A 21,760-nucleotide genomic window follows, 5' to 3' on the forward strand; every position below is an offset into this window, starting at 1 on the left:
GATTATTTCAGTTGAAGTGCTATGATGTAAATATAAATGTAAAAATTCTCACAGGGCATATTTGAGAAAATAGAAATGAAAAAAAAAAATATTATTCACAAAATCAAAAGGCTTGTTTCAAACCTGAAAACACACTGCACACAAAATATTGGTCCTGTAAAAAGGTTGGGAGGCAAACATGAGAAAAATCTCATACTGAAGTTATGCTGAGCCCTAAAATAGGCTCATGAATTAATATTTTACTTTCAGCCTTTAAGTCAGAGGACTTTATGGTATGGAGAGCATACATGAGCACGTAGGGGCACATCTGTGCAGGCTGAGGGCCTGAGCCCCGGGGCCAGAGCAGCTCTTCAGGTAGGGAGCGAGGGATACAGGCACTGAAATGGATGAAAAACTGGAGCCAAGGGCTGAAGGACAAAGTCTGTGGGCACAACACTCAGCAGAGAGCAGATCTACATTTCCAAAGCACAAAACCACTCTGAATACAGCAAGGGGACATATGACACTCTTCATTCCTCATTTTCCTGCCCTGGAAAGGAGAATGACTAAGGTTACTAAACATATTTGTTTTCTTTTAGCAATATTCATGTTCAAGAAGTGAAACTGGACTATGTTTGTGGACCCACTGCTTTCATAGCTACCCTGGAATACCCGGAGCAAACAAGGTGTAAGCTTGCATTTATTAAAAATTCCCACCCTTGTCATGGGAAGCTCATTTATTTTTTTATATCTGTCCCAGTACTATTACATGATTTGTGTACACCTTGAAGGGAACACAGCACTTTTCCTTTATAGAGACAAACGTGGCTGCATCTGTAGCACACCAGTGTATGATGATGAAGTTTGCAGGGAATAAAGCCTGGGCAGTCACTATTAGATCACAGTAAAGAGAACATTTTTCAAAACTACATCAGGAGAAGGTTTTCTGCTTTTAGAAATATTTTGTCAAGATATACTTTTCCTCCAAGAAAAAAAGTAAACTGGGAGAAGAAAAAAAAAAGAGCTGTCCTCAAAAACTTTCCCTGAATAAACTACACTATAAAAGAAGCTCTGATGATCTTGCAGAGATTGAAATAATCCCTTTTTGAGCTAAAACTACCCATAGCAATGAAACTGAAAATACTCTAAAAGAGGGCTAGAGACTGTCTTGTAATTAACATTAAACAGATAACATATTTACGAGGAAGTCAAAATATTTTGGAAGCCGATAATCCTGTAAGCCTTAACGTGGTATAAAAACAACAAATAAATGCAAAGTGTTACTGTTACACATGCCTGCCTGATCAATGGTTTTCACATATTGATCTATAAATGGAGTTGACAGTCTGTGTTGGCTGCACATTTTCCAAGCAGCTCTATTTTTGTACAAAACCAATACGGGCAATTACCTTTGTTTGAGATGCCAAGTCTTATCAATTCAATGTGATTTAGTGTCATTTTAATTAAATATCAGGATCTACTTCAGGACAATCTATACAAACAAAGCCTCAAACTTGACTATAAGCTCGATTTGAAGTAAACATGTACAAGCCCTGCAATTACAAAATATGGCTCAAAAACTCTGCTAAACAGAAGGTTTATATTTTTAGCAAATTTATTTCTGTCTTTTTGGCTAGCCATAACTTTGGCAAGTGTTCTACGATCACAGGAGTAAGAAACAAAAGAAGATTGCTTCCCATTTCTCTGATAATGTATTAGGGAGATAAATAAACCTACCAGTTTGTTTAACCTAATCAGAGAAAGCTCTAATACATTAACATTTTGGAATGTCTAAATAGGTTCTAATTCTTAATATAGACACCAATAAAAAATACATTTCATTGTCTGAAGTTGTTCTGAATGAAGCAAAATGCACTTCCCTGGGGTTTAACAGATGAAAATAGCAAATATTCATTTATATTGCTAGTTCAGATGCTACCATTAAGCACAGAAAGAGCCCTCACTTGCCACAGTCTGTGTCCAGCTTCATGATTTGTGCTCTTTAGACTCTTCATTAATATCAATTTCAACCTTTGAAAAAGCTCAGGCATTTCCATTGAAATAAATAACATAAACCCCCAGTAATCTCTTGCATGTTTAGCTCCTGCCTCCCACATTTGCATCTGCACCACTATAAAATGCACACTTGCATATGGCCCTACTGATGTATGATGCACATCCTCCCCTGTCACACTGCAGAAAATAATCTGTTCACCTTCAAAAGTGTAGCCCCAGGTGTGTTTACAAGCACCACGGCACATGCTTCAGAATACAGCAATTCCCTCAGAGAAAATTAGGCATTTTCCTCCTCTATAAATCACCACTCATCTTTCTACCTTTGTGCCTGTGGTTTAAGTCCTTCACTGTCCAGAGTGGGCATTTCCTCTTTCCCAAAATAAGTTTTAGAAATCTATATTTCTATTGATTGTTCAAAATGTGCCAAAGGCTAATCGCCTTAATCCTCTAAAGTGAGTAGGTTTTGCATAATTTGAATAAAAAGAATTTGACCCATTTACTAATAGAAGGGAGTATGTTGCACACCCCAAACATGGACAGCAAAAGTATGGAATCCTTTATTCAGCTGCTTCGAGTTTTTCAAGGGAAAAATCTCTCCAATAATAGGACAAAAATATTCAGTCAATGTAAAATAGAAAATAAACATAATCAATGGATGCCTCATGGATTATATCCATCATCTAAATAGAGGCAGGCTGTGAAAACAGAAAATTTCCAAGCAGGAGGATGAGGATAAATCCTTTTTCTCTTCAAGCACAAAATAATTAGCTTTGATTAATATTCTGGTAATATGTGTCTTTTTAGCAGGGATCTGTGTGCCTTTAAATGCAAAAGTGAAGACTGTGTAGAAAAGTGCAATGGGAGGAATGTCTTGATTTTTAAAACAATATTATTAAATTTATATACATACATACACACATGTATGTGTGTATCAGCTGGACCCTTCTTTTTCAAGACACTTGGAAGGATGGAGGATATTCCCCTGTAGTACTTTCCCCCAGATTTTTCACAGGGCACATACCCAGATATGTCAGCACACTGCTGATACACACAACTAGTATTTCACTGCTCCTTTAACTCACTGCATTTAAAGCCCATAGTTGAAAGCATTTGGATCCTTAGGAATTCTGCTTTTACTTTGGGCGTCAGCAAGCAACTTTAAGAGGCTTATTTAAGTAAATACGCCCAAACACTTTCAGCCTGTCAATATCTAGTCAGAAAATTCTGCATGGCAAAAAGAGATGAAAAGGATTGAAACAGAAAGGAAATTAGTAGCATGGCAAGCTTTCAATCTATTATGTCGGAGCCAAGTTTGCTTGGTAAAATGACATATACTCGGTAAAATTCCGCTTTTATGTAATTAGCTACTAAACAAATGTAACACAAAGCAACTTTCCAGCTCCCAGCCAATGAACATATATTGCACCTGGTGTGGTTGTTGGGATACAGCAGTGAATATTTATGTCTAATTTAACTTTTCAGAGCCCTTGCTCTGTAACAGTCCAGCATACTATCCCCCAAACTAAAGTTATGTAACAAGGTAATATCAACAATGAGAAACTGCATGATAAAATCCTGCCCAAAAGTGAAAAATGCTAATTTTGTCTCATTTAGCAGCTGGATACAGAAATGCTCATTAGTTTTAAGAGGGTTAATCCTTTTAACTTTTGCATATTGATATGCCAATTATGCCTAATTGTACAAGAGGCATCAGTCAAGGTAATAGTGCATAAACACATGAAAGTTATTAAGTACATCCCAACATGTAATAAAGTAGGTGTTAATTGGTAGCTGAGTTCTGCAGGCTATTGAGGTGGATAATTCATTGAGAGATGGATCACTTGTAATTTCTCTACATAATTCCTTTTGCAGTCTCATGCTGTGATGTTTTCATGCTTGTCAAAAACAACTGCAGCCTAGTGCCTTTTGTTAAACACAGCCAATAAAATGTTAGGCACCATTAAATATACTTAACTTTTAAACTTTTTCAAAGGTACAGTTCTTCCTGGTATTATATTACAGTATTCCCAGTAAATTATTAAAATCAGGGTTCCAAGCTTTTGGTGGAGGAACACTGCAAGTCAAATAAAAAGGGGAAACAAATTCTGAGGCAAAGAATATAATTTAAATAAATGGTAAATTAGTATCTTAACAGCTGCTAATATCTAAACAGATTTTTCACTCTAGAAGAATAAGGTGAAATTAGTTAAGTTACACCAGAGATCACTAGAATAACATATTTCTAAAAAGTCTAAATTTTGAGGTTTAATTTTGAGTAAAAAGGAAAGGGAATACTGAAGGTCTTGTGGCTTTCCTCCATTCAACAACTTTGTCAAAAAGCTGAATATTTCATAGGGATCCATTACATCAAAGGCAAAAAAATAATGGTTGGCATGGTTGTGAGAAGTGACTGAGATCTGGGACTCTGTCCCCAGCTAACAGAGTTTTCTCCCTCATTTGCATTCTCTGAGAACAAAATGGATCTGGAGTCCAAAAAGTGGGGCTAACATTGCATAAATAATTTTGTAACATCATATGGCCTCAGCTGCAAGTTGCCACCATTACGGAAGAAAATTAACCAGGGGAGACTCATACCAATCAGTTTGTTTAGTAGCTCACAAGGAGTACAGGGGCAGGGATGCAACTGGCAATAGAGTTCATCACTAACTATTTAATTAAAAAAAAATGCTAATGGATAAAAAAATGACTCAACTCCTTTGACTCTGCTAACTATTGAAATAATAGCATAAGTTCAGTGTCTTTGTACGATTCATTCAGTGTTACAGCATGACTGATTTTTGTTACAAAGTTGTTCTTTATTTGCAGAGTTGGAAATTTCCATTTGTTTTCTTCTGTCTGCTTTTGAAGTTTGCCTTTTGAGAAGCTGTGACATGTACCCGAAACTGGAAGTGCTATTGTCTACTTACCTGTGCTTTACACAGGTGTTGTTACAACTGAGAGTTGAAATGTTGAGTAGGTGTTATGATCATGGTCACCAAAGCCAAATTCTGTATTTCATGAAGGAAAATTTTTATTCCAATTCATTAATGACCTTAAATCCCTCCTTTCAAAGGATGATAAAGGAACCAGTGTCTTAAAATGCATAAAATTACATAGATTTTAAAAAATTGGAAGACTCAGAAAATTAGGAGTGTTTTACTTACGGGCTCGGCGACTTTCACATTCTCAGAGAGAATCATAGATTTGCTTTGGCTCAGCCTGTCGTGGTGACTGTTGGAATTTTTGATCCTCATTTGAACAGCCCCTGTGCTATGGTGGGAAGGATTAGGCTTTTCAGAGGCCGTATCAGAAGTTGAAGACCTTTCCATGGTTGCTGGGTTGACCTGAAGAATGTGAAATAAGAGCATTAATCTAGGGACTCCTCATACAAAAAACATATCAATGACAGGTCTGTGTCACTGCAGTCAGAAGAAGAAGCTGAGTTATCTTGCTGGCAAGATCTTGATCATCTTTGAACACCAGGATAACTATCAGCTGTGTCAGCCTGTAGTTTTATTATTGTCCTTATCACTCACCCATCCAAACTGCCTTGGAAGAGTTAGTTTATGTAAAAGATTATCCTTATCTCAAAAGCCATTCTCCTCCATGGTGTAATCTCCCTACAAGCCTCTGCCACGTCCAGCTGGCAGCCACTCCACTTTGTCTTTGGCCCTGCTCACACTACACATTTTAAATCTTGCAAAGGGAAAGGACACGCTGTGAAGCCAATTAACATATCTTACCTCCACAGTCCCACACGGGCGAGCTACAAGTGCATCTCAGGGCCACACTGCAACCCTGCTAACGCTGTCCTACAGCCAAACCCAGAGCTGATAAAATAGCCCTTCATTTTCACAGTTCTACCAGCAGCACAGATGAGATTTTTGTTTCTCTGTCCATTTTTAAAACCTGAAATTGAGAAATTGCTGAGCTCTCAAGCCCTTGGATGGGTAGTGGACCTAGAGTGATCAAAGTGCTGCTGCTCAGCCTCCCATTTTGGTGTTAGAACAACTCAACAAACTCTCTTCTAGCTATTCAAAGTCCCAAAACATTTTTTGCAGGCACAAGTTGCTTTATATTCCCTGTGGAAAACATCAAGACAGTGATGCACAGCACTTGCTCTGTTTTCCTCCCCCCTTGCTCACCCTCGTACTACTACATGTAGCTCGTGGGTGCAGCAATCTACTGAGAGCCACAAGAAAACTGGCTCTTTATATTGCTGTGTAACCACATGAGAAAATGTGTAAGGAAGAGATACTACACAAGCTGAAATAGCTGGTTTCCCAACTATGGAGCCAGGGAAATGGAAATCCATTTAAGTGCAGTTATAGTATAAACTGCTGAGAAATCAGATTTTTCCAAATGGGTTGGAGAGCATGGCTATTTCTAGCAACATCCCCACAACTCCTGAAGGCTCTGAAAGATTAAATTCCTTGATTTCAATGAAGCCCATTACTATGAAGACATCAGAGCAGGGAACACATCGTCCTGGTGTGAAGGTGGGAGAGGGAGATGGGGAGCTCTGCTGCTCATCTCTGGGCAGGACCACAGCCCTGGCAGGTGAGAGGACACAGCTCCCACAGCTTCAGCCTCCCTTAGCACTGATAAAACCATTCCTCACAGGAAACTGCCCTAAATGTAGAGGATGATAACAACAGGTCATGCAGTCAGAATGGCTGAGGGTGGAAGAGACCTTGCTAGGTCATCTGCTCAAGGAGGACCACCTAGAATTAGTTGCCCCAGACCATGTCCAGAAGGCTTTTCATAGAACCACAGACTATTTTGGGTGTTGGAAGAAGCCTTAAGGATCACATATTTCCAACCTCCCTGGCATCTTCAGAGGAATTTATATGCATTCATGACAGTACTTGACAAGAGAAAGAAGGAAGGGTTTTAATATTAGCCCATTACTCACACAACAGAGCATGCCATGATAGAAACACTGAATTTAATCATACCAAAAACAAAGCTTGTGCCCATTTGCTGTTCCTTGCATTGACTCAGTTACTCAAGGACCCCCACAGAAGTTGAACTTCAGGTTACAGAAATGAGATTAAAGCTACTTAAGAGCATGCCTGACTATGACTGCTGCAGAGCTGGTGTATTGTACTTGAGAAAACTCTTTGCATGGATCTTTGGTGGGCAGCACTGTGTGTTCTCCCTCCCCAAGACTCTTCTCACCACCCTTCAGAGCAGCCAGCACCCAAATCCATGTCACAGGGACACTTTGCCATTTTGGCAGTAAGGACTGCAGCAGTTCCAAGCAGGAAATTATTTTTTTCCTCCTCCTAAACTTGGAGAGTCAAATCATTTTGTATTTCATGTTGGTATCAAATCAAAATTGCTTCTCAACAGATTTTCAGTAGGCTCCAGGCTGGAGAGCGGATCAGACTCGAGAGACGAGAGCAGCACTGGCTCTGTCACAGATCCAATGTTTGGCTGGAGCACATCACTCAGATTTTCTTCTGAAATCTCCCACCTATAAATCTCTGACATATCCCTTCTTGGGAGCATTGTGAGTTTTAATTAGGTAGTCTCTGTCTGGTGTTGTCAGTACATGACGTGACATAAAAAAGTTTAATAGTGTGACAAAGTCATGCCCTGGATCACAAGTAGGAACACAGGCAGTAAATGGCAAGGCTGCAAAGATTTCTGAAACTTTTGATTCTGATCTCATTGAACCTTGGTTAATTTTCCTGAAAATTTGAGCTAATTTGCATACATCAGAGTATTACAAGGAGGCTTTCCAGGATACCAAAATTACAGGAACTGCTATAAAAGCAAACAACAACAAAACCCAAAATGGAACATTTCCACCATCAGATTTGTCTTGGTGTAACACACAGTGAGATCCTGCAGAATATGAAGGAGGTCTGGCATAATATGGAGGAAAGGTACAAAAGTTGTGCCCTTAGGATTTTCAGGTAGGAATCCTTTGCTGTCCAAGCTCCATTCAGACTCCTGACAGCGTTACCAGCCCTACATGCCAGTAGATGGCACCCTGAATATGAGCTCCACAAACGCAACAGCACGACATTTGCATTTGCAAGGAGGATTTGGTAATTCTCACGCTCTGCCCTTCCTCTATTGTTTGTTTGTTTGCTTATTTTTATTATAACTTTTTATTTTTTTTGATAACAGAGGGGAAGACCATCAGGAAACAGATAAAATATTGTCAGAAAACATAAAAAGGATCCTATCTTCTGCATTTATGAGTTGGTGCTTCCAAATTGTTATTAGAAGCATCAGGGCCAAGTTTGGGCTGGTTTTGCAGGGGAATTTGCTTCGCTTCCTTTGGAAGGCAGAGCTGCCAAGCCCCGTGCAACTGCTTGTGTGACACTCCATGTCCATTATATAATTAGCTAATTTGCCTTTTGGCAAACAGTTAGCATCTGGATATAAATTTTAGTTTTGAAACCTCCTATGGTTGATTTGCTAGAGAAAGGCATTAAACCAAGACAGAATTTCCCCTCCTCTCCACCCTGTTGTTTAGACTGTTCCTGGAGTAGAGGGGCAGGACTTTGAGACGTTAACCTAAGAGAAGGGAAACAAGGGAAGACCCCCAAAATTCCTCTTGAAAATCTGTTTTTGGGAACTGTGGAACAGAAGGGGCAGGTTGGAAAAGGGTGAGGAATAGTCAGGGGCAACAAAAATCCTTGACATGAGGATGGATGGATGATGCAAGAAGCGAAAACTGATTCATAGAGTGGAGAAAAGAGGTTACAGTAGGTATGAGAAAGGAGAAATTTAATTTCTGAAGAAAAGGTGAATCACTTACTCATGGTGCAAGAAACTGAACTGAAGGAACAAAATCACCTTTTTGAGTGTGGCAGCAAAACCAATTCAGTCCTACACAACCAGTCACTTTCAAAGATACTTCAGGAGGTCAAAAGCCTTCTTTGAAGGAAAATGGGGTCCATCCTTTAATAAAATTTGCAGCCTCAGTGGGTCAAAGCTCTTGCAGTGACTTTTCCTATAAATAGGTCCATGTGTTTGGAATGCTCCAGCAAGAAGCACAGCAACCTTGTAGTGAAACAGACTGAGTTAAACCAGAGCTCAGGCATCAGCTACAGGGGACAGCTGGCTGATAGACATTCAAGTGGCATTTGACAGTTCCTAAGGAGCCTAGAACCCCAATTTCTAAATGTACAGCTGACTTTCAAACATGTGGTGTGGAAATAATGAGTGTTGCAGAGGTGAAAAACAAAAAGGTGACTGCGGACGCAAATCCATAGACACAGCAAAGCCGTCCCACTTCCAAGAATCTGGCCCAGGTTCAGAGAATTGTGCAGGAAACGGGGAAGATCAGATCTCCTCCTTCCCCACAAAGTGTTGGGAATTGCCAAAATTATTCACCAGAAGATCTTCTGTGATGTTTCATTTAAAAATAGAGTTTCCACAGAATCATGACGTTTTATAACAGTGAAAATATGTCAATTATTTTTGTTTGGTGGGGAAAAATTATTTTCTGTCTCTTTGAGAAGAGAAAGTAGGTAACAAAAGAAACAAAACAAAAGCAAACACTTCTGTTGCTATTTAGAGTTTCTGTCAAAAAAGCAGAAATACACTTTTTAGCTTTTTGAAAAAAATGAAGATATTGCATTGTTCCTATCCCTACTATTATTACATCTTTTATAGCTGAACTGTGGCCTCTGTCTCAGAATGACAGTCTGTAAGTATTACCCTCCTACAGCACGTCATGGACCTAGAATGAATTTCATATTGAATTTATCAGTATTTTAATCCATTTTATACATGGTACTTTGTCCGACAAGTGACTCTGTAACAAGTGGACTGATTGGTATTAGCTAAAAACTTTATTTCCTGAGTTTTGGTGCAACACTGGTAAAGTCAGAATGAAGATTTTCTACAAAGCAGAGAATTAATTCTTCAAGAAACAAGAAGATAGCAGTATTTACAGACTTTGGCTTGAGCTATGCCTGCATTTCCTACAGCTACATACAGTAGAAGACAGAATGCAAATGATAATTCATCAACATCTCGTAGCAGAGAAGCTGTGGCTGCCCCTGGATCCCTGGAAGTGTCCAAGGCCAGGTTGGATGAGGCTTGGAACAACCTGGGATAGTGGAAGGTGTCCCTGCCCATGGCAGGGATTTGGAACAAGATGGTTTTTAAAATCCCTTCCAACACACATCATTCTAGGTTTCTATGATTAAACTGTTGTAATATGTATTTTTCCCCAGAAAAGGAAAAAAAAGCTCCTAATTAATACAACTTCCCAAATTTGTTATTCAGGATTCTGACTTCAAAATAATATATTTTTCAGTATTTCTAAATAAGCTTTTCATTTCTACCATATTTTCTGCTTATGACTTGCACCACTGTCACGTCAGACGCATAATGAACATGAAAGTTCTCGACACAGCAGAGTGCAAACACTGCAAAATTAAAGTGCATCTTGTTGCATTGACTAATTTAAGTATTTTGCTCAAGAACACACAGTACTTGAAGAGCATCCAAAAAACCCAATGCAGCAATATCACAGAAGGATAAAAATCAGCACCAGGTCCACCGTCACACCAGACCTGTGAGCCTGCAAAACCATAAAAATGGAAGTTGCAGTTAACAACTGAAAACAAAAACACAAACAAGAGAATGGCAGACACGTGGGGAGTTGAGGAGATGAGCTGTTCAGGAGAATGTGTCACTGTGTCTGTGAAAGTGTTCATCACCAAAATCAACACACCTATGTAAATACTGCTGCTGTTAGGTTTTGCCCTTGGCCTGTGGCACGGATATCTCTGCACTGCTCGGGACAGCAAGTGCTTAAACACAAACACAATGATGGAAAATAAAGGTGCACAAATGAAAAAAAAAAAAACCTACCTGTAAAGAGAGAGGATAACCACTAAATTGTTCCATAGATGGTTGGCTTTTTTTTTAATTATTGCTATCTGCACTTTGCTGTGTCTATTTTATTTCAGCCATCCCCACCACGCTGCTCTCAGAGCTGACACATCTCACCCCTGTGCCCAGGGCAGGGACACAAGCAGGAAAGGCTGCTGAGGGATACAGTGTCCTGGGCCAGTGCCCAGGAGTATCCTGAAGCCAGTTTATCTGACTATTGGAAAACAGAGAAATCCATTGGACTGAAAATACCAAGCATATCTGACCTTCCTATGCCTTTTCATTTGTAAAAAAAAATATCAGGTACCTAGGAACCAGGATTAATTTCATCACTCCTACCTTTAATCAAAGCAAGAGGTCAGGAATGACACAACATCACCACTGCCCAGCTCTTTACCCCACTTTTGTCCGTTTATATCACATATACAATAAACCAACCAGAATTTAGTGTTGGGTTCAACCTGCTGTAAAATGTTAAATATCCTAAACTCAGCAGCTCAGTTTCCCTTATCACCCAAAATTGCAATCTCATCTCTAAGTTGATGCACCCAAAGTCCTACAAACACCATGTTCATCAGCATTAATTATCACACCCTGCTTTAATTTTTTAACCTGTTGCAGCCAAATTAGACTTTTGGTGGTGTCTCAGAACAGGCAACATACAAAGATCATGAAAGCTGTAATTACTTTGTAATAATTACTTTGCAATTACTCTTTTCTAGTCCAGTACTTGTGGACTTTCTGCAAATAAAAGCAGAACTGGCCCACTCCAATTTATTTGTACAGTTACCCATCTCTCAGCTGTGGTCAAAGAGATGAGCAAATAATCTTTTATGCTTTGTTTGGAGCTATATCTCACTGTCCAGAATTTCTCTGTTACCATGTGGGGCATAAGCTGCCCAAACCATTATTCACAGAATTTTATGCTTTGAGGTATATCATTCAGTCTCTCTATGAAGGATGCACCTAAAAGCAAATCTCTCAACACAGCTTGACCCAAATTATAGAATCAGAGAATAATTGAGCTTGGAAAATACCTTTAACATCATCTGTTGACAGGTCCATCACTAAACCATGTCCCTAAGCATCATGTCTACATGTTTTTGAACACTTCTGGAGACTATCATTCCACCACTTTCCTAAGCAGCCCATTCCAAAGCTTCTTTTCAGTGAAGGAATTTTCCCTAAAATCCAATATAAACCTCCCCTGACACAACTTGAAGCCATTTCCTCTTGTCCTCTCAAGGTCCTTATCAGACCTTCTAGGTAGTAACTCAATACAAGAATAAAGCATTAAGCAAGACTTTAGGCTGAAAAACCTGTTATCAGTGAGATTTTAACCTGATCCCTGATATGATGATAATTTCAACCTCTTTGATCTATTCTCTTATATTAAGAGAGGGTTATATTTTACAACAACATTTGGTTAGCAACTATGTAATTCTCAAAACAGAAATCTCATGTACTAGCTTAATATCCAAAAAACCACAAAAATTATAAGGATAAAATAAAATAACAAAAGGCTTAAATCAAGTCCCACTTTCTAGCAAATGGCAGCAAAATATCTTATCCAAGTATATTCAGTGGAAAAATTAACCTTTATAAATTTTTGCTTGATTTGTCTCCAGGACTGGATGAAGAGAAACATAAAGAGAGAAAATTTATGTGCCTCTTCTGGACTGACAGTGGTTATGAATGAGGATTTAAAAAGGCTCTAAAGTCCTCCTTTGTGTTATTCTGGAATTTCATAGAAGATGACAACCCCAGAGTCTGTTCCTTTTTATGCATAGATAAACCCTTAAAAAGAGCAGGGAAGATGACAGGAAATCAGGGAAAATCTGCTTGGTCTCTACAGGGCAGAGACCTGCTCCCTCTGGAAATGCTTTCCTATCTGCTTGGAAATGTTCTGAGAATTAGAGAGGAGAATGGGAGAGTTACTGTTCCAAAGTTTTGTGGGTACAATGGCAAACTCTTCACACCCACATTTTATGACTCCAGATCCACCAACTCTGATCCTGTAATGCTCCATGACCTGCTGTCTGCAGGTCCTCCCTGCACAGATGAAACCTGCTTGGAAATACCACTGGGATATTATTGAAAACAAAAAAATACCACATATAACAGGGTAAAAGAAATTTGACTTCATATGGTCATGCCTCCTCTTGCATTGCTTAGTTTCCTAATTATCTTACATGGGAAGGTCTCAGAAAAGGTAGCAGTTGTTTCAAAAGTTCTTCTGTCCCAATATATCATATGGGATAGCATAATGGAGTCTATTTTCACCATTCCCATGTCAATTCAATATCTCAGCTTCCAGTGCAACTCGAAGCCAAAAGTATCCTGTATCCTTTGTGTACAGTTTGGCCTGCATATGTTCTGGGAACAGTTGTCCATAGTAGAAATTCAGTTGAATATGTAAAAGAACATGCCTGGGGGGAAAAAAATGCTACTTCTAGGTCTTCCTGCTGGCAGCACCTTTCATTTCTTTCTGGATTGCTTCTGATCCACGACACCTGCCTCTATTTTCTGTGCTGTGCAAGCTAGACTACAATCCTTCTGATGGAGAATATTGATTATATAGAGACAGAATTGAAAAACCATCTGTGAGTATCATCCTGTACACAGCACTTCTAGTGCTTCCTGTGGCCCTGAGCAGCAGGACTAGAACAATCTGGACATTAGACCAATGGCATTAAGTAATTTACAGCAGCATGAAATTCATGCTTTATAATTAATTTGTTTTTATAATTTATAATTCATTCATTTTATTGGTTTAACACTAAATATGACCTAATAAGTGCTTGGTTATTCCTGACCTGTCCTACTCAGAAGGAAAAGAAAATTTCCTTCTACCTCCTTCCTTTTTTCTTAAGGTTTATTTACTGCAGGTAAGTACTGAGTAGAGCCATGGCTTTTCACACACCTCTAGACTGACCAGTCTAAACCCATTTCACACCTGCACCTGGTGCTTGTTTAGTAGCAACTTTTTAGTTTAAAGCTGTCTAATTCAGAATTTAAAAAAAAAAAAAAAAAAAGAAGAAAAAAAATTCAATGTTTTCTCTAGGAAGATCACATAAGAATCACAAATTTTCCCCGGTGCTTGAAAGAAATCTGTTCCTATAGCCTAAATGTTCAGAAAAGTGTTGTTACTTTTAATGTTGCCAGATCTGAAGTGATGAGATACTATGGGAAAGGTTATTCTTGCAGTATTTACAGATACAAGCAGAAGCAGAAGTGACAGAAATTTCAAAGTAAGGCTGCTTGAAATACTTCCAGCTCAATTTTGCAGAACTTCTCCTCACAGAGATTTGGATATTCATCCAAGCTTTCCATGCTTACCTGAACCAGACATGTGGCAATGGTAATTTTGGAACAGCCCAAACTCTCTGGAGAAGTAGAAGAGTTTGTACCACAAGACAAACTGATGTATTAGAAAAATATTTTTTAAACACCTGAAAGCTCACTGCAAATAGCCAAAGAAACAAACTTCCTGGAAATACTAAATTTCAGAGCTTTGCCACCAGAAGTTTTGGGCTTTACTTGCCAGGGACGGGACTGTCACAAGGCCTGCCTGGGCAGGGTGTGGCAGCCTGCTTGTGCCCTCCCCACAGCTCCATGGGATGATTCATTGGGAGCAAACGTTTCACATCCATCACTGAGTAAAACTACACACAAGTTTTACCTCATCCTACCTCTAAATCAGCTGGGCACTGTTGAACACGTCATGAATTACTGAACACATCATGAACTACTGAACAGGTCTTGCCTCACTTTGCCTTCCAGCCCTCAGTTCCTGCAGCAGCACCATCCCCTTCACCAGAAAAAATGCCTTCTTGAGTTCTGTAAAGCCTTTGGTGAAGTAGCACCAGTAGCTTTAACCTCTTGGAGTATCTCAGAGCTCCTCAGCTTAGTAGTTTCAATGCACATTTGCTGTGTCTTAATCCTTTTTGCAGTTCCATATACCCATCATCCCACAGAAGACATCTGTCAAACTGAGATACTGAGATTATTGAATACCAAAGGCTTTAAATCTTTTCAGACTTTAAAAATAAATTAAAGAATAAAATGAGTTTAAAATGAACTTATTTCTCTTTTTATTTGAAACTTACAGTGACACATTTTTTTCTTGCTGACCCTGCCTGCCTCAGTAGCTCTAGGAAGAGGAGCTTCTGTCCTTGATCTGGACAGAGAGATGCCCTCCCTCCCACTCCCCCGGATGAAGTTTGACTTCCCGTGCTGTGTACATGAAACAGTCCCTCCCACCCTCTCTCCATCTCCCATCATCTATATCTGCAGCAGTTTTTGTGCTGTGATCCTGCAGCTGTTCCCCTGCTTCTTCTCACTGCTCCCACTTCCCATCTGAGGGAGGAAAAAATCCTCCAGACACTTTTAATCTGTTCCCACACTCCATCTCCACTTTCCCTTGCGGAGCTCCTGGTGCTGCACTTCCAAGAGACGCTGCTGTGAAATGCAGCAGAGATGGCACCTACAGTTTTAGGAGAAAACTTTTAAGCTGTAGCAGGAACCAGAAGGGGAAATTCTTTGCGGTTTACTTTGAGCAAGCCCCTCTTCTGCATTTCATGGGGCCTCCAGTTTGCTTTCTTCTCCAGCCACCGCTGCCACAGAGCACAAGGCAGCAGCAGTGCCTGCCCCACGAGGCTGCTCGGGGCAAAGAGGAGAGAAAACAAAGGCCCTTGCTCTCTGTGATAACATCTGATACCACATTGTGCAGCTAAGATGTCTGCACAGGGGAAATACCAAGGGTGCTGTGCTGTCAAAAAGTTAATTTCATACACTCATATAATGGTTTGGGTTGCAAAGGACCTTAAAGATCATCTGTTTCCAACTCCCCTGACATGATTTCTTTGATGAAGCAATAGGCTCTGTTAATTATATTTATATTTTTTTGCTGCAGATGAAATTCTTTACCAAGGAACCAGAAAACTTTATCTCACTAAGGTGGTTCAGGGTGATTCCAGGAAATCTTGTACACATTTTCTGCAGGCCAGGAGGCCACAGCCACCTGTGTCCCACCACAGATGTGCTGCACAAAGCTAAAATCAACACCAACAGCACACAGAATGTGGCAGAGCCAGAGCTGCCTGTGAGCACTAACACTCATAGTGAAACAATCACAGCCATTCATCTGCCCCCAGCACTGTTCAGGGCAAAAATACTTAATGACTATTACATTTCCCACTGGTTCTATGAGGTAACATTCTCAAAACCCTTTTAGGATGAAATGGCTGCACTCAGCTCAAATGAACCTGTGCAGTCCTGTGCACCTGAGTTAAAATGTCCTTAGACTGCAACAAGATTGTTCCCTAAATACCTGAATCTTGGTGCAGGGTACAACTCTGATGAGTAATATCTTCATTTAATTTCTTTCATTCTTTTATTCTATACAATTTTCACTCCACATCTTAATAGATTCCCCCTTTTCAGATATCTCCACTCTAAGATAGGTTTTACAAAAGACTTTTTACAAACTTCAGAAGAAAAAGCTCGAAAGGAAGTTTTCAAATTCTGTGCAGCAATTCTGAATGACTCAGGTGTCTGTGACTGCATCCTACTCAAGCAGGAGCTAGTGCTGGACTGCCCAAAGGAAATTCAAGAATGGGTTGAAGACATCAATTCCTCTAAGCTTCTGCTAAAACTTTGGGCACTCCTTGCCTTTTCCAGGGTTTAGGATTAATGAGGGAGGAGGAGCTGACATGCTTTTGCTTGGGCTGTTTCTGCTTTCTTTGGCACTCAAAGAGCAGATGGATTAATGCTAAATGGGTTAATCCTAAATCTAAAAACCATCACAAGAATTTGATTACTCATTACTATACTTTGTTTGTTTTTTTTTTTCTAATGAATTAACCAAGAATGCAATGTACTGCTGATAATGGAAACATTAATCTCTCTGGATCAAACCTCAGCACTACTCAGCCTGACACACAAATGGCAGCATGTGCCAGAGCTCTGAGATGGAAAGTCTGATGTGACACCCTCCAGGTATAAAATATCAGTTAATTCATAACAAAACTATTTGCTAGAAATGCAATTTTGAGAGAGCCCAGGGAGGCTTCTGTTGGTATTTGCCGTGGGTGTCCGTGGTGTGGCCATTGGGTGTGTGTGGGTTTGGCTCCAGCCCCAGCTGCACAGAGACACCAAAGCTGAGAGCTCCTGACACCCAACAGGCTGGGGACAGACCCACCAGCCATGGAGGTGACAGAACCCTCTCAGAGACAGAACACCGAGCTTCAACTGCTTTCACAAAGTATCTCTGTCATTTCCTTCCTCACCCAAAAGGAAGAGAATTTGTAACATCCTGAGTAGCAAATAAACAAGTTCAGGTGCCAAGGGCTGTGTCCTGCCCAAGAGCGCTTTCAGTAGGTGGTATCTGATTCAGCACCAAATACAGCAATGGTTTTGCTCAGGGTGTGGCAGAAAAGAAATCCAAAACAAAGAAGGAGCACATATTTGACACGTCTCTTCAGCTCTAAGCCACGTTTCTGTTTTCCTTTCTCCTCATCTCCCCCTCCCCTCTTATCAGGTTGCAGGTTTGGATGCAGGTTGCATCCATCAGGAAAACTGATGGAGGCTTTGCAGAAGGAATCATAACTCCCTTTAAGTTCATCTGTTCAAGGACTGTGCCTTCCTAGTGTATCAGGCACAAGGTTTGGAAGAAATATTCATGAAAACCACAGTAGAAACCCACAATACCCAGCTTAACTGGAAGTGAATGGTTTAATATCTGTAAATCTCAAATGACAGGAAGAGTTACATAGATGTTAAACAACCTACCACCAGCCATAGCACCATCAAACTCAGTTAATTTATTAAAAAAATGCTTCAGTAAATATCTGAGCACTCCTTGAGTTAATGCAACTTGCACATACACAGAGTAGCTTAGCAGATAATTTGGAATTTACGAGTACCTATTTAAACCTCTTTCACCTTTCCTACTTAATTCTCAAAACATTTCTTTCTCATAAGTAAGCTGAGCAAAAATGGAGACAAATTAAGAGAAAAAGGTGAATTTTTTTAAGCATATATGAATTTTTGTTCCTAGTTTCTTCAAACAGGATTTATTTTACAAGTGTCAGCTGTCAACAATTCCAGATTACTTTAATATGAACCAATAAAGCCCTGAAAATCTTCTCCTGAATGGCCTGGCTGCTTCCACTGACAGCTCTTGCATGGGCTAGATTTGCCCCATTGTCAGTTTGTAACATCTAAAAATCTGTGCCCTGAACATTATTTCCTAACATTCTTAATGAAAATCCAAGTGCTTTCTTTCTGCTCTTGTCTCAGCCAGCCTGGAAGTTTGCAACCCAGGGAGCTTCAAGTTGTGACAAAGATGATGCAAGACTGTGACAAGAAGTCTCACTCTTTAAGTAAAAAATAGCTCTGTGTTGAGGAAGTCCCAGTGTAAATGAGGAGCTAGCAGTGCTTGTTTTGTAGTGAGTCTCCAAAACAACCTTTTTATAGTATTTCTCAAAGCAGGCAAGACTGACAGAGGCATGCTGAGTGCGTGAAGGCACGATCTTAACATCCAGCACAGCAAGGAATCAACCATCTCTGTCCTTCAGGGGCTGGTAGGAGAGCGAAATTCAGATTCACTGAGACCACTGGTTGAAGCAGACTCACCTTAGGAGAAGGTTTCAGAGCAGGTAACACCAAAACCTCCTCGCCCAGCCCAGGTTCCCAAAAGCTGAAGGCAACGAGGCATTCAGTCTGCCCTGACCCTCACCAGTTTGATGGTGACAAAAGTGTTTGGAAGCCACCACAGGATGGAAAAGGGACAGTTTTATGCAGGTTGTGTAACCAGGTGGGAAAATCTGCTGTGGTGCTCTGAATGACACTTGAATTATCATAAAAAATCTGGGCCAAAATTGTTTCCAATCTGCTTTCTTCAAGACTAATACTACAAAAAAATGGAATCAGGAAAACCATCTGCATATAACAGCATCCATCAGCACCACTTTCTGCCTTTGTATCTCTGAGAAAAAGATTTCATGCATTCATATGGAACTCTTAGGAGCTAAGTGGAATGTAGAGACCTTGGCTGGAGCTCAGGTGATGCTTTATTTGGTTTTTAAAAGAGATAAGCCCAAACAGCACTAATAGGACACATTCTGTACAACAGCCACATTTCAGGTTAAAAGTTAAGTTACACTTAAGTACTGACAGACTTCTTCAACAACAAGAGATGGTTTTTAGCCACATGAGGGGTTTAACAGCTCCTTAAATGGTTAACAACCCACAGTGATTGATCTTATACAACACAGAGGTATCTAACAAAAAAAATCAAGAAAAACAAGCAAGTATTGAAATTACACATAGTGAGCATAAAAAAAACCCATAAAACTCTGCCTATAACCCACTATCTTTGATGTAATTCAGTAAAACACGCCATAATGCAGCAGTTGTCATGGCTCAAAGCCTAATATCAGAAACCCAAGCTGAAGTCCTTGGGCAACACACCAAAGCCATTCTCACTGCAGCACTGGAGATCACCAAGGGAAATCCATCCCACTGCATGGGATGCTGCTTTTTAAACCTTGTCCTGAAGCTCATTGCTGAAAATAATAATTTCTGGGACCAGACACAGATAGAGAAACCCAAACCAGAGCTGCTGGAATGCTCCAGCACCATGCTGGAGGTTGTAGAGTTTTGTTACCCAAATACCAGGGTTAAAATTCAAACATGCCTTTGTCACCATTTTAGTTTCTGTTTCCTGTTTCACTCCAGGTAGGGAGGAACATACCCAAGGATACAGAGCCCTGCTGACAGGGACTAACAGGCACTCAAGCTTGGCTGGAATAAGATGGAGCAACTCTTCCAAACCAGGATATCTTTGTGTCAAAGCAAAAAGAAGTTTCTACAACAAATGCTGTCAAAAAAAAACAATTTTTAATTTTTTATTTTTTTTTTTTTTTTTTCAATTCAATAACAATGTATAGCAGGAGCTTTAAAATACAGAGTGCTTCTGCTGTTCACTCTATTTGGAAAAGAAACTGAACAAATGTACATCACAGATGTAATTGGATGGAGAGGTAAACTGAACAAGACATGCTTCTTTAAAATGAATTTGCTTTGGACACAAAGAGGTGAGTTGCAGAGAAAGGGAGAAAATAAAGACATAAAACTCTGAGAATTCAAACTACTTCACCAAATCTCACAGCTCTTTGGAAAATGCATTTTAAATTACTCTAAGATTCTGCAGCAGAAACATAAAAATCACGACAAACACAGCCCAGGAAGAGAACATGTTCTTTTTATACAATTTCCCTGTCTGTGCTGATTTGTGTATGCAGGCAGGACAGCTTTTTTTTCCTCCAAAAAGTACAGAAAATATGAAATGTGATCTTACAACACTATACTAAAATCTGTCTCCAATTAGCATGCATGATCCCAAAATGTGCTCTAAGCCACGTGTGATATCTTTCAACTCTGACCCATATTTCCAAAAGAAACCCAAGTTGCCTGTTAGAGAAGGCAATCAACTACAAACAGGAGCATAAGTCACAAAGTTTGCAGCAAGCTACGTTACTGGGATAAAAAATCTTCAGCATAAAACAAGCCTTGCTAATTCTGTCTCTCCTTTATGTGGCCCATAATCAAAGTGCTTTATTGTGTTATTTGAGCATCTTCCTGAATTACAATTTCTTTGCAAAGCTGTGCAGGCCAAAAAGTTCTTTGCCCACCAACAGCAATGCAAAAGTGTATTTTCTGAGGGAAAACTGAGGTGGGGGCTCAGGACATGCAATCCTTTTCTGGCCAGCTCTGAAGCAGAAGATGAATTAGTCTGGGTTTAAACAGCCCATGCAGGAAACACACAGCCATGACATCTCCACTGAGGAGCTCCATGAGGATCACCATCGACTGCCAGATAAACATCCACAGATAAACCAGGATGTGAAATGTCCTTTATGCCCCATGTTCTTTTCCTACCAGTATAACTGAGAAATAATAGAGTGGTATCAAACTTCTTGGCATTGAGTAGGGCAAGAAATCCCTCTACTAACATGTTCAGACTCTAGAAACAGTAAAACAACTAGCTAACAAAAACATAAAGAACAACAAACTAAAGCTACTGACTTTTGCAGTATCCATAGCTGCAAATCACATCTCTCATGGTGACCAGCCCAGGAGCCAGTTAATCAAACAGTGCTAAACTGCACTCAGGAAGGGAAAATGCTAGGAAAAGGTATCTAATCTCATTTCCCAGCCAGTGCCACAAACTTTTCTACTGATTTTCGGGGAGAACTAGTTGGTTCCAGCTGGGGTATGAGAGGGAATTGTGGTTTGGGGTACTAGACAAGGTCTGACACATGGAATACAACAGGTTTGTTAAATTCCAAGCACTTATTTAAAATATCACATCTCTATCCTCCATACTTTTCTCATTGCTTCCAAATTCACCAAGGCCTACAGAAATAAAGCAATTGTGCATGTGATTTGAATGCCTACAAAATGCTCATAGCCATGATTATTTTAAAAATTTTTAGCAACAGGTTTCCCAAGCTGCACTGAGATGGGTCAGAGGCTCCTTACCTGCAGCCTCAGGGACGTTGTCATCTCATCTCAAGCCGCCATCAACGAGCAACAGTTTAAACTATTTCAAAAGAACGGAAAAGATCAAGGTCACATGTCCAGAGACAGCATTCGAGTTAGTCCCACAGCTCACACAGAGCAAAAGAAAGCAGGGAAAAAAGTAAAATAAAACCACTTCCTGAAAGAGCAGAAGTGAGCCATCTCACCAGTCAGAGACTTACATCTAGAGGCTGGTGTAAAATTCTGGACTGAAGTAAAAAAAGAGATTTTAAAGCATGAAAGCAGCTTCTTTGTGAAAATTGCAGCAAACAAGGAGGGCTAGCTTTTGCAAAAGGTAAAGATGAGGTTT

At 39.9% G+C, this 21,760-nt stretch overlaps 1 protein-coding gene across 3 annotated transcripts in view; it reads right to left on the reverse strand.

Annotated features, from left to right (window-relative positions):
- Positions 1-21,760, reverse strand: part of ARHGAP15 (Rho GTPase activating protein 15) — a 322,272-nt gene that overhangs the window by 300,203 nt on the left and 309 nt on the right. For 2 of the 3 annotated variants that reach the window (XM_088059241.1, XM_005519597.3), the window contains exons 2-3: positions 21,412-21,472; positions 5,160-5,339 (exon numbers count right to left, since the gene is read on the reverse strand). In XM_088059241.1, the coding sequence (XP_087915367.1) occupies positions 5,160-5,339; positions 21,412-21,435 (204 nt within the window). In that variant the 5' untranslated portion in view covers positions 21,436-21,472. The remainder of the gene's footprint in view (positions 1-5,159; positions 5,340-21,411; positions 21,473-21,760) is intronic. The other variant, XM_014249190.2, reaches the window with a different exon arrangement.

This window comes from Pseudopodoces humilis, chromosome 8, assembly GCF_049639895.1.
Source record: "Pseudopodoces humilis isolate 2021_Gansu_Grassland_sample_001 chromosome 8, ASM4963989v1, whole genome shotgun sequence".
Taxonomy (NCBI): domain Eukaryota; kingdom Metazoa; phylum Chordata; class Aves; order Passeriformes; family Paridae; genus Pseudopodoces; species Pseudopodoces humilis.